Source organism: Rhinopithecus bieti, unplaced genomic scaffold (genome assembly GCF_001698545.2).
Source record: "Rhinopithecus bieti isolate Rb0 unplaced genomic scaffold, ASM169854v2 scaffold_25740, whole genome shotgun sequence".
Lineage (NCBI taxonomy): Eukaryota > Metazoa > Chordata > Mammalia > Primates > Cercopithecidae > Rhinopithecus > Rhinopithecus bieti.
The window spans coordinates 379,658-393,825 of record NW_016811705.1 but is presented as its reverse complement, the minus strand read 5'-3'; the positions used below and the strand labels follow the sequence as shown (position 1 = coordinate 393,825).

Below are 14,168 nucleotides of genomic sequence, written 5' to 3'. Positions count from 1 at the left end.
GGCGTGAGGCACCGTGCCCAGCCCAAACCTTATCCATTCTTACACAGAAATAACTCTTGCATCTATTCCTTCATTTTCATTTATTCTGCCACCATTATTATGAATCCTGATTATACTTAAACCTCTAGAATGCTCACTTTCCTAATTGCTGCTTTTGCTTCTAGTCTTCTCTCCCAATTTAGCCAACACACTGCTTTCAAACGCACCTCTTAAAACTTCTTTTAGAATAATAATCTCCTTTGTTTCAGATCACAGAGTGAAGTTTGAATTACTTAGGCTAAATACCAAGTCCTCCAAAACCTGGTTCTTACCTATTTCTCTAATCCTAACCTTCATTTGTTTCTTGTGTGAATCATCTGCTCCAGCAAAGCTAGTCTAGTCACTGTTTTTAAAATGTGCTTTAATGTCTGCTTTAGCAGCCCCCAGTTATCCTAATTGTCTTGCAGATTAATGTTCCACAAACTGCTTTCTTGAATTGAGACTTAACTTTACAGTCCAGGTCAAGTCACACCTCATTCTGAGGGATTTCCCAACCACTTCAGTCAACCATCACTGAGAGTTCCCTCTTGGGAACTCCTGCAGTGCTATCTCTCTCAATGATCCAACACTTGGTAGAGACCTCATAGTATTCTTAGGTATCTTTTCATGCCCTCTGAAGTGTAATGTACACCTTCTATGAGCTGTGGGCTTAAGGTTTTATAATTTCCTGTGCCCTCAGAGAACCTGTACATTGTAAAAGCTCGATACATATTAATGTTATTTAGTAAAAAATATGATTTTTGTAAGGTTAAAAGATTGTTTTAAGATGACAGTAACAAGTAAAAAGTCCTTGTTTTTGTTCAAATGCTTACCCTTTATCTTTAGCATGGACATCAGCTCCATGTTGCAGTAACAACTGTACAATCTTTACTCTGTTATATCCTGCTGCCAAATGCAATGGAGTTGACTGAAATATTAATCAAATATATTAATGGAATTCAAATAATGGTTGAATAAAATGTGTAAAAGGGAAAAAACCCAAATATAAAACCAGAAAACCCAATTATGACTTCATTGTTTAAGGAGTTATCAATTTGGTTTTACAAAATCCAACATACATATTGAAGGTATAGTATACAAGTTTATAAATTCACTATTGCATATAGGAGGCAAATAACTGTTTATCATCAATAAAGTTTTACTAAGCTTAAGAATTTGAAATACTGAAAATACTGAAATACTTAAAACATCAGTGCTCTCTTCAAATATATTTCAATTTATCATAAGATAAACACATCTTTATCTTTATGTTACCAGGAGATAAACACAAACTCAGTTGCAAAAGGAAGTACCTTTCTGCCATCACTTGCGTGGCAGTTGACATTTAATGGTGTAAGTAGAGCCATCATTTTTTCTTCATTGCCACTCCTAGAATACAAAAAAAGTATTAGCAATTTGCATTCTTCATCAGATCTTCCTCAAGATAAGTACTGTAACCATTACAAAAAATTCTTTTTAAAAGTTTGCTTACTGTAAATAAAAAACAAGAAAAAAAGTTACATGCGTGAAAGTACTTCCTGTTAAATATTTAAAACCATTACGTACGTACCTGGCACTTTCCAAGAGCTTCATTCTTTCTTATAATTCACCTGTGAATTAGAAAAAAAAAAAAGTATAGAAATTAAAAAGAAAATTAACGAGTTTTATGCAAAAGATGCCCAATGAATTATAAAGTAGATAAATTTGGAAATAAATTTCCAATAAATGGAAACTAGTTCATTAACAAAATATTATGTAGTTTAAAAATATTTGCATGAAAAGCAAACATGAAATACCTTTGCTATGGGATTAAAAAAAAAAAGATTCTATTTTATATAATGAAAGGCAACCTCAACTATATAAAACAATATGCGCAAGAAAACCCAAAAGAAAATATACCAAAATATTAACAAAGTTTATCTCGGGTCACAGGTTATTGGTGACCTTTTCCTTTTTCCCTTCAAATTTCCTAAAATGAGTATGGTATTTTCATAACAGAGAAACAAAATGTATCTACAACTTTGTTCCAAACCTAAAAAAGGCCAAGTGTATTGGCTCATGTCTGTAATTCCAGCACTTTGGGAGGCTGAGGTGGGTGGATCGCTTGAGCCCAAGAGTTAGAGACTAGCCTGGGAACATGGTGAAACCCTCTCTCTACAAAAAATACAAAAATTGGCTGGGTGTGATGATGCACGCCTGCAATCCCAGCTACTCGGGAGACTGAGGTTGGAGGATCACCTGAACCTGGATAGGTTCAGGCTGCAGTGAGCTGTGACTGTGCTACTGCACTCCAGCCTGGGCGACAGAGCGAGACCTTGATATACACACATGCACATACTACACACACCCCCCAAAAACAAACCCCTAAACAAAGCAAACAAAACTCAATATACCAACATCATAGAAATTACAAAAGAATCTATAGCATCACTGATTATAACATAATCATTAACATCTTTATGAACCTAGATTTTTCAACACTAATATCATGCTTATTTAATGCTACTTTAAATATATACAAATATAAAAAAGGATTAACTATGAACTCTATTTCTTCTTTACTGAAGCCTTTACTTTTACAAATGAATACAAACAAAACTATAAAATCAACAAAATTTAAATTAATATAATGATTTGCTGAATGACATCCAAACTGCTGCCCACAATGTGAATTGTGTATTGACTGCCAAGGCAATGCTTCTTTTGAGGCCCAAGATTTAAAAAACAAAAATAAAAGCATGGAATAACATGGATTACTAAAGGAGAAAATAAACACTGATTGATAGTCACAATAACAGTGCACACTTCTAGAAGTCTTTTCAAGAAGAAGTCTAAATTTTCTCAGCAATGGTAGAAGAAATAAACACAAAATCCAGGCACAAAGCTCACAGCAAAGCCCCTTAGGCTCTTGACTTTAGATTAGGTATGATTCTAGTCATCACAAGGTAGATAAGAATATGGTAAATAATATGGCTGAGTTGCTAAGAGGAAAGCACACTGACAAGGGAGATAATACATGAAGTGGATACAACTCAGGAAAGCTTGTCAATCTAAACTATAGCTTATGCATAGCAATAGGTTCCAAGGACATAAATATGTTACAGCAGAGTACAACTAGCATTCTTCATGGTACCGAAATGAGTGTGCCTAGAATCCTCTTCTGAATGGCTAGTGCTTTTTGAAAGGATTCCATCAAAAATTATTAAAATACATTAAAAAAAACAGTACAGCTTGAACATCCCTTATCTGATATGCTTAAAACCAGAAGTGTTTTGAAGTTTGGATTAGAAATACTCAACCTGTATATAAAGGGGCAGGCATAAGTTATCTGAAAAACTCAGGGGTATTTAAGAAATAACCTGAATATACTACAGCAACATACAATTATCTATTACCCTCACTCCCAATAAGGTAACAATGACATATGTAAACATAAATTAGAAAAGAAAAAGAAAGCTTTATTTTTCTTAGAGGAGAATCAAATGTCAGCTATCTAGATGTAGAAAAGGAAAGCTACTGAACTGACACTATTTTAAAAATCTAGCTGAGGTCATAAATCACAGGAGGCAAATTTCCTACCTGGCAAGCTTGTTCTTTACAGGCTTCCTGGAATAACCAGAGTATACAGACTTACCAGTAAGCACTGCTTTGGCAGATGGATCTGCTAAATCCAATGCTGTCCTTCCATCTGTATTTCGGATGGTTGGCTCAGCTCCATGCTGTAAGAGCACTGCAAAATAGCAACACTATTTTGAAGTTCAATGGTAATTTTAACAACTTGATTTTAGTAAATCATTTTCTCAAGAATTCTGATCCAGCAAAGTCTCAAAGTTGTTTAAAGACCTTTCGTATCTTGTCAGAATGGGAATGTTACATTTTAAATATACAAATAATACATAAAGTATTCTATTATTTAATGCATTAAAGACACATTAAATAAGTTCCCCCTCAGTTCAATGTAGATTTTCCTTTGCTATTTATACAGCTGGTGACAAGTGACTAAGGATAGGTAAGAATGTATAAGGGGAAAAAAAAGGCAAGTGTGCTTGAAAGCTTCTTTTCTCACTCCAAAAGAACACTGCTTATGCTAGAGAGACTGTTCATCATGACAGAAATAAAATGTCTAAAGCTATAGATAGCCTGGGAACAGAGATCTGTAGAATTTTTAAGAAAAAAAAAAATCACACAGGTAAATTCTTTTTTAAAAAACACAAACAAAAAACTGAATAGCTTCCTTATGCTTTCAACAAATTCTGCAAGGTCGTCAGTCATTATCTTTCTATTCTTCAGGAAGGCTGAATAATCAACAGGAGGCTGCTTGTATTCGTCCACTATTGAAACCATAATACAATGCACTTGTAAGGTGCAAGGTAAACAGTCTAAAGAGTGGAGTATGTGCATTGAAACGAAGGTGCAAATTACTCCTTACAAGGACAATTTTTCTTTGGAAAAATCTTAACTGAGGGATATATAAATAAGGGTTGCTAGCTGAGCAGTTAGTTTTTTGAGGTTAACTACACTGAATTTTAAGTTAAAATCCAAATACCCTTAGTGGGGTTAACCTACCCCAAATCAAAACTACTACATTATAATTCAAGGCACATAAAAAGAGAAGTCTTGGCTGGGTGCGGTGGCTCACGCCTGTGATCCCAGCACTTTGGGAGGCCAAGGCGGGAGGATCACGAGGTCAAGAGACAGAGACCATCCTGGCTAACATGGTGAAACTCTGTCTCTACTAAAAATACAAAAAATTAGCCGGGCATGGTGGCGGGCACCTGTAGTCCCAGTTACTTGAGAGGCTGAGACAGGAGAATGGTGTGAACCCGGGAGGTGGAGCTTGCAGTGAGTGGAGATAACACCACTGCACTCTAGCCTGGGCGACGGAGCAAGACTCCATCTGAAAAAAAAAGAGAAGTCTTGTGTTTTGTTCTGTACTATATTATTATTTGTATTATTATGAAGATATTCCAGTATACTCTCTAAATAAGGAGCTGGAGGAAGACAGGCAAATATGTGCAGAAAGGAAGCTCAGTTGCTGTTCTTTGATAGGGTGAATTTCCATTCTGCTCTACTCCTATATATACCAGTGCTGTTCAATAGAAATAAACGTGAGCCACATAAATAATTCAACATTTTCTAGTAACTACATTAAAAAAAGAAACAGTTCAAATTAATTTGAACACACTTCACCTAATCCATCCAAAAATTCAATATTTACATTTATATTATAATCAATATAAAAGTAGATATTTTACTTTTATTTGTACTAAGTCTCTAAAATGTGGTATGCTTTTTCCCCTTAGAGTACATCTCAATTCAGACATTTCAAGCTCTTAGCTACCATATTAGATAGTGCAGATTATAACTACCTTTGGAAAACTCTACATTATTAAAACTAATTAATTATATGTCTAAGATTCTGAGGTACCAGAGATGGGTTATGTGGTAAAAATGATGTATTTGAATGTAGGCCAGGAACAATTTAAGATAACATACAGAAAAGGAGAATTGGACAGAGGTAACTAGGAAATCCATTTCACATCTTTATAAATGACCTAATTTAAACTAAGCTGGTGAGGTTGACACAAACAGTGATTTGGGATGCTGGGGACGATGAGGTCCAATTTAAGTCTAGCATAGAACACCTGGACTTTTTCTAGTGCACTGAACTCACTTTCCATCTGTTAAGGATTTCAACTGTCCGTTTTACATCAGGAAATAATGGAGTTAAGGTGGCAATGAGTCCAAAATCCTTGAATTTGTTTGTCTCACAAAAGTAAATATCAGGTTAATAAAAATTCTCAAAAAGCCTTCTCATATACTATATAATTTTCTTACTTATCCTGTCATTTCTACTCTCCTATACCCCTATAATTCAGTAGCTATCATTTCTCACCTGGGTTACTTTACAGTTTCCTAACTGGTATCCTTGATACCATCCATCCTACACAGTCCCCATGTGTCACTTAATGACAGGGATATATTTTGAGAAATGCCTTGTTAGGTGAGTCCATCATTGTGTCAACACCAGAGTATGTTTACACAAACCTAGATGGTACAGTCTACCAAACACCTAGGCTACATGGTATAGCCTATTCCTCCTAGGCTACAAACCTGAACAACATGTTACTGTACTGAATACTGCAGGCAACTATAATACAATGGCAAGTATACCTGTAACTAAATATCTCTAAATATAGTATAAAAGATAAGAAATGGTATATCTGTATAGCACATTTACCATGAATGGAGCTTGCAGGGCTGGAAGCTGCTCTGAGTTAGTCAGTGAGTAAGTGATGAGTGAATGTGAAGGTCTAGGATATTATAGTACATTATTGTAGACTCTACATAAACACTGTACACTTACAGTATATTATAGTACACCATTGTAGACTCTACATAAACACTGTACACCTCTTAGCTATGCAAATTTATTTTAAAAATGTATTTCTTCAATAATTAGCTTACTGTAACCTTTTTACATTATAAACTTTTAGTTATAAAACATTTTGACTTTTGTAATAACAAAACAAACATTACATAGAGCTATACAAAAGTATTTTCTTTATGTTTTATTTTATAAGCTTTTCTCTACTCAAAAAAATTTTTTTACAACTTTTCTGTTAAAAACTAAGATGCAGACATACATATTAGCTAGGCCTACATAGGTTTAGGATCATCAATATTACTGTCTTCCACCTCCACATCTTGTCCCACTGGAAGGTCTTTAGGGGCAAAATAACATACATGGAGTTGCCATCTCCTATAATAATGCCTTCTTCTGGAACACCTGCCTGAGGCTGTTTTACAGTTAACTTTTTTTTTTAATTGCTGAGTATACTCAACAAAATTAAATCACAATAAAAAGTATAGTATATATATAAACCAGTATCAAAGTTGGTTATTATCAAGTATTATGTAGTGTACATAATTTTATATGCTACACCTTTATATGACTGGCAGTGCACTAGGTTTGTTAACCCAGCATCACCACAAAAACTTGAGTAATGCCTTGTGCTATGAAGTTAGGACTGCTACAAAGTTAGTAGGTGGCAGGAATTTTTCAGCTCCATTATAATCTTATGAGACCACCCTTATGTATGTCGTCCATTTTGAAATGGAGTTACATGGAACATGACTGCATACTATGTACTCTTATCACAGTGTTCCCTTCCTCAAAAAATCTTCAATATTCCACACTGCCTACACATACTAATATCAAGCTCCTTAACCTGGTATTTAAAGCTTTTTATAAAGAAATCCCCACCTACCTTTTTAACCCTTTCTCCACTGGAAAGACTCCAAAAAGTAGGGCCTTGACTTGATCTGCCAAGTCACTGTGCTCATTATCCTCTTAACACTCTCTGTTCCCTTCCACCATACCTTTATCTGGCTCTTTGTGTATTTTATCTCCCAAGAGAATGCAAGTTTCCAGAGAATAGGCACTTTGTATTCCATTCTCCAAAGAAATTTAGGCTCAGTACTACACACAAAAAGACACTCAGTAAATAGTAGTTAAATTAAATCATGGGATGTTCTTAAATATATAAATTCAGCTTGACAGAATTTGATGATATGAACAGATTAATTCAGTTCAGATTCAGAATAGTTACAACATTAGGAAGAGTCAGAAAAGTTAACAGTCTTACCAATACAAACATCAATCTTTCCTTTAATTGCAGCTTCATGGAGAGGAGTATAATTCCAATTATCTCGAGCATTGGGGTCTGCACCATGTCGCAAAAGGAGATTGACTACTTCAGCATGACCAAAAGAGCATGCATTATGAAGAGGAATAAGGCCCCCATCATCACGTGCTTGGACATTTGCACCATTCTGAAGCAAATATTCAACTACGTCTTTCCGCCCAAAACCTAGATGAAAACAAATTGTCCACACGTAAGTTCAACAAGGAAAAGGTATCAAATTAGAATAAGTACCATCCATGCTAAAATGTTTCAGGTTGAAAAATAATAACAGACTCAAGAACTAATAATAATTCAAGAACTAATTAATGGAAAGGTGATCAGAAATATATCAATAACTAACCTTAATGATAAAGCCAGAGTGACTCTCCACTAAGTAGCAGTGGTACCTAAGTAGTGCCTTGGGTGGTACTACTAGTACTAACCTCAAAGAAAGAACACAAAATAAGTGACTGAAAGCTCAAAGTTCAAATGTTTTTCACTCTACAATAGAGTTCTGTGTATTTAGTATGTATGCATTTTCAGATGTTCAAAGTATAAAACTTAAATACGTAAATCACAACCTTATGATACAGTGACAAAACTCTTGCTAGAATTCCTTTCCCACATCTATCTCATAGAATGTTTCTGCTAAACTGGGGGGACTACGAGAAGCAACAAAAAAAGATCCACTTACAGCTAATATGTGTCTCTAGTGAGACAGAGAGATAACCCCAGGCAAAAGTATAAAATCCAGTGTCTTCAAAGGAGTCCCTACTTTGTCACTTGCACAACACATATATAACTTCTTTCCACGTAGGAGGCCTCCTTTAGGTACCAACATTCCACAGTTCTGCTCAACTGCCCCCAAATAAAACAAAAAAAAGTCTGATAATTTATTTATACTGGTTTACAGATCTAGTACCAATGAGTGTCAATCTCTTATCACTCCTATATATTAGTACTTAAAATCTTTTCACACCTAGTTGTGAAATGACAAGGCTTTCAGGCATACATTAAAGCAGATGGAGAGAGGTCTATAATGTGTTTGGGTAGACAGAAAGGAACTGCTCACTCTTCTGAAATTTCTCCATTCTATTCTTAAGCCACCAAGTCTGACCGCAGTTCTTCCAAGATGACCAGCAATGAGAACAGTTAAGAAAGTAACGGTACAACCTTTCTAAGGTTGATGCCTGGGGTTGGCCTGGTTGCACCTGATGGAAGAGCTAGAGATAGTTAAAAAGATTAACTATTTTTGTTTTAACATTGCTGGGCTCTGTGGTCACAAAGATGAGTATCTTTGTATCTTTGATTCTTCCCCCTCTCAAAGAGCTCATAATTTAAGATATGAAGATTTTAAATTTCAATACAATATAATTGCTACTATATATAAAGTGCTACTAGAGCTCAAAGAAGGGAACTCCTAAATTAGGGGAAAGCAGAGAACGGAAAAGACTTGCCTAAGGCAATTCCAGTGATGACACCTAAGCTGAAAGTTTCCAGAAAAATAAGGGATCATTAGGAAAATGAGAAGAGGAGGGAGAGGTGAGGGAAAGGAGATGAGCAAGAAAGAAACAATGTACACAGACATGGAGGTATGAAAGAATAAATGCTTGGGCTGGTCACAGTGGCTCATGCCAGTAATCCCAGCACTTTGGGAGGCCCAGGTGGGCAGATCACGAGGTCAGGAGTTCAAGACCAGCCTGGTCAGCATGGTGAAACTCAGTCTCTACTAAAAATACAAAAAAATTAGCCAGGTGTGGTGGCACGTGCCTGTAATTCCAGCTATACGGGAAGCTGAGGAATGAGAATTGCTTGAACTCGGCAGGTGTAGGTTGCAGTGAGCCGAGATCACGCCACCGCCCTCCAGCCTGGGTAACAGAGTGAGACTCCATCTCAGAAAAAAAGAAAAAAAAGAAGAAAGAAAGAAAAGAAAAGAAAAGAAAAAAAAGAACGAACAAATGCTCCATAACAGCCAGGACACAGAATGCCAAAGTGGGCAGACGCCAGATCAGGAGAATGTCAGGCTGGCCAGGCAAAATCCAGCACTTTGGGAGGCGAGGCGGGTGGATCATGAGGTCAGGAGATCGAGACCATCCTGGCTAACATGGTGAAACTCTGTCTCTGCTAAAAAAAAAAAAAAAAAATTAGCTGGGTGTTGTGGCAGGCGCCTGTAGTCCCAGCTACTTGGGAGCCTGAGGTAGGAGAATGGCGTGAACCCGGGAGATGGACCTTGCAGTACGCCGAGACTGGGCCACTGCACTCCAGCCCGGGAGACAGAGTGAGACTCTGTTTCAAAAAACAAACAAACAAACAAACAAAAAACAAAAAACAAAACAACAAAAAGGAGTATGTCAGGCTAAGGTAGCACCTGGCCTTTGTCCCATAAATTAGTGTTTTTCAAACTGTTTTCAGATAGCAGGTTTTGTTTTGTTTTTTGAGACAGAGTCTTGCTCTGTCACCCAGGCTGGAGTGCAATGGCACAATCTCAGCTCACTGCAACCTCTGCTTCCTGGGCTTAAGCGGTTCTCTTGCCTTAGTTTCCTGAGTAGCTGGGACTACAGGTGCGCACCATCATGCCTGGCTAATTCTTTTTTGTATTTTTAGTAGACATGGGGTATTGCCATGTTGGCCAGGCTGGTCTCGAACTTCTGACCTCAAGTAATCCACTGGCCTCAGCCTCCCAAAGCGTGGGGATTACAGGCATGAGCCATTGCACCGGGCCCAGACAGATTTCAATTAGATCTTATTTAAGATTATAATAAGTACAGGTCATGTTTACTGCTAAATACCCAATGCCTAGTACATAGTTGGCATTCATAGAATTGCAAATTAATTGAATAAAATAAAAACTATTCCGGTTGAATCCTCCTTCTTCCCCTCACAAAGATCCAAAAGAAAATATTCCGGCATCTCTGAGCACCTCTTGGAAACAGTTTGAAAAATACTGCTACAACACATCATTAGTCACAGAATGATGTGTTTAAGGCAGTGACTATTTGTTTTTGTTTTTGTTTTTTTTAAAGAAAGATCACCTTGGCAATTGTGTGAATAAATGAATCAAATGCAGAGATAGGCAGTAGATAGGTCCTTAAGGTTTTAGAATGCTATGTGCCATAGTCTAGGTGACAGATGATAAGGGCTAAGATTAAGACTGATTTGGTTAGGATAGTATACCCACATGGTTCATGTGAACACGATAGGTAATAGTCACATGGCTGGTGAAGCCTTCCTCCCACCCCTATTTCCAACTTTCCAGTTTCATTCCTTCTGGTTATCACTTTTTTTCACATACCTTGAAGTTATTTTACATACATGCAAGCAAACATTTGCTAATATATATCTTTAAAGATAGTGTTTACATCTTCCTTTCTTAAAAAAAATCTGTTATTAATAATATCCCAGAAATCAACTTCTATCAGTATTGTATATATTTTCTTAATTGGGAGAGTCAAAATGGAACTAGTTCCATTCTCATACATAGTTAGGTTGTTTCCAATCTTACTACTACACACACTACTGCCAAGGTTTTTGGCCTGAGTAATGGAAGAGTGAAGTTGCCATCAACTGAAATGGGGGCAAGGCTGCAGATGAAAATAGATTTGTGGCAGAAGATGAGGAATCCAAGTTTTAGACATGTCGTATCTCACTGAGGGCTTATTGCTTCCTCTACCCGATTTCTAAATGCTGGGATTCCTCAAGACTCAGTTTTCTAACCTCTTTTTAGATAATCTTATCTGATCCCACGGCTTTAAATACTACCTAGATGCACAACCCTCAAATTTAAATCTCCAGTCTAGACTTTTCATCCAAATTCCAGAATGTTTACTTAACATATTTCCTTCCAGATATTTTAAAGGTATCTCAAACTCAACATGTTTCCAACTTCTATTTCCACTCATATTACCTTACTCCAACCACTACCACCTCCAGCATAAGTTCCTGCAATAATCTCCGCTAAATAGGTCTCTCATTTCCACTTCTGTCTCTAGTGACCTTTTAAAATAATCATATCACAGCCCTGTTTAAAATAATTCCTTGGTTTCCCACTGATGCTCTTAGAATACAATTCAAACACTCTACTATGGCCTTAAAAGCTCCCTCATGAACTGGCCCTCACTTTCTCTAATTTCACTTCACATGATTCTTCCCTTTCCCAACTATAATATAGCTTTCTTTCAGTTTGTCAAGTATGCCATTGACTTGGTACACACTGCCCTTCTGCTTGGAATGCTCTTCCCTTGCACAAAGCATCCTACTTCTACTCACTACCTAGTTTGTTTAAATATCACCACCTTAAGAAGGCGATCCCCGATCATCCTATCTAAAATAGTCCCTTCTGCCCATCCACATTTTTTCCTATCTTCACACCATTTAGTTGGTCTATCTCCCACCTCCTTCACTAGAATGCAAGCTCCATACCAGCAGGGATTTTTGTCTTTGCTGTTCATAGCAGTATTTCTCGGCAGTTATTAAAATTTGTAATTACTCTTTACTTATTTTCTAGACTCTTTTTTTTTTTTTTTTTTTGAGACAGAATCTTGCTCTGTCCCCCAGGCTAGAGTGCAGTGGCGCGATCGCGGCTCACTGCAAGCTCCGCCTCCCAGGTTCACGCCATTCTCCTGTCTCAGCCGTCGGAGTAGCTGGGGCTACAGGCACCCGCCACCATGCCCAGCTAATTTTTTTTGTATTTTTACTAGGGACAGGGTTTCACCGTGTTAGCCAGGATGGTCTCGATCTCCTGACCTTGTGATCTGCCCACCTCGGCCTCCCCAAGTGCTAGGATTACAGGCACGAGCCACCGTGCCCAGCATTTTCTAGACTCTTAGTTCCATGAAGGACAAGAGCCATGTGCATCTTAATTCATCACTACTTCCCCAGCATCCTTCAGAGTACAAGGTATAGAGCAATTTGTTGATATTTGCTGAATCAATGTATCACGGTATCACGGTATATGAAAAAGAGACTGAGAAGTAAAACTAAGAAAGAATGGCACTGCAGAAGCCAAGTAGTAAAATTTCAAAGAGGTGAAGGTCAGCTCTTGCTGTCATTAGCCCTGACTTCAGTCTTCCTTCCTGATCACTTCCTGGGCATTGCTGATCACACTGTCCTCCCCAAGTAGGCTATTCACAGTTGCCCTAATCTATGGTTCTGCTATCCCAACCACTTAGCACCCACCTGCAGGAAATGCTTTTAGAAAAAGGTTTCTTAATTTGGAGAGTAAAAGAAAAGAATCAAAATAAAGAAAAAGTTGTAAAGCTAACTCTATAAAGTTATTTTATAACTTTATAGAGTTTATAACAAACTCTATAAAAATTATTTGATTTACCCAAGCATTTTAGAATAAGGATTACTATTCTTCAGCAGTAATAAGCATATCTGAAGTAATCAAAATGGTGACTCACAGGCTAACTCCCCCAGAAAGGAGAGTTAGGTGTGTATAGAAATAGCTGGAGTAAAACATCTAGCTGTTACAAGAGACAGTGTCAAGTGGGAAGATATCTGTCCCAAAGGATTGGCGATCTAAAAGAAGGTCAAGTAGTAGCTTTCTGTCAAAATAAGGCTGGAAAGAGAAGAGGGTTGGGTGAAATCAGAGTTAAAGAGAAAGACATTACTGAAACTAAGTTTTAGCTGAGGCAATCGATATAGGTAGAATGGGTAAAGTGATTATACCCACATAGTTACCAACATTCCAAGACACAGATTACTTCTGTGTCAATGTTTGTATCAACATGATTTCCTAGTCATTAAGATGTCTGAAATCAGTCTGGTGACTGATAGTAGAGGTCAGTATGATTTTACACTCATAAGGTAAGGACTACAATATGTGAGTGAATGTAATCTGCTATGCTGAGACAGTAGATGAAGAGTCTGAGATTTTGAAAGTTTGAAGCCACATCTTGGGCACTTAAAGTAAATTATTTGGAGGCAGTCAATAGGTAGCTATGTAAAAAAAAAAAAAAAAAAGCTGTTTGGAGTCTAGCGAAATCTTTAGATTTAAGATAATTCCTGGCTGGGCGCTGAGGCTCACACTGTAATCCCAGCACTTTGGGAGGCAGAAGTGGGTGGATCACCTGAGGTCAGGAGTTCGAGACCACTGTGGTCAACATGGTGAAACCCAATTTCTACTAAAAATATAAAAATTAGCCAGGCATGGTGGTACATGCCTGTAATCCCAGCTACTCGGGAGGCTGAAGCAGGAGGCAAGAGAATTGCTTGAACCTGGGAGGTGGAGGTTGAAGTGAGCCAAGATCGCACCACTGCACTCCAGCCTGGGCGACAAGAGTGAAACTCTGTGCCTCACCCCCGACCCCCAAAAAAATCATACCTCCCAAACTGAAGAGTAATCCTTGATAAAATCCCTATTGTTATGGTCTCAAGAATAGTTCAAAGTACTTCTGTTAAGCATCAATTTCTGGAAGAAAAAATGCTTTGCAGGGTATATTCTGATCACATTCTCACTGG

General features: G+C 37.4%; 1 protein-coding gene across 1 annotated transcript in view; it reads right to left on the bottom strand.

Moving 5' to 3' along the window:
• TNKS2 (tankyrase 2) overlaps positions 1-14,168 on the bottom strand; it is a 68,156-nt gene that overhangs the window by 47,552 nt on the left and 6,436 nt on the right. The window contains exons 2-7 of the mRNA XM_017894700.1: positions 7,668-7,892; positions 3,649-3,748; positions 3,075-3,079; positions 1,589-1,616; positions 1,332-1,407; positions 852-946 (exon numbers count right to left, since the gene is read on the bottom strand). Coding sequence (XP_017750189.1) covers positions 852-946; positions 1,332-1,407; positions 1,589-1,616; positions 3,075-3,079; positions 3,649-3,748; positions 7,668-7,892 — 529 coding nt within the window. The remainder of the gene's footprint in view (positions 1-851; positions 947-1,331; positions 1,408-1,588; positions 1,617-3,074; positions 3,080-3,648; positions 3,749-7,667; positions 7,893-14,168) is intronic.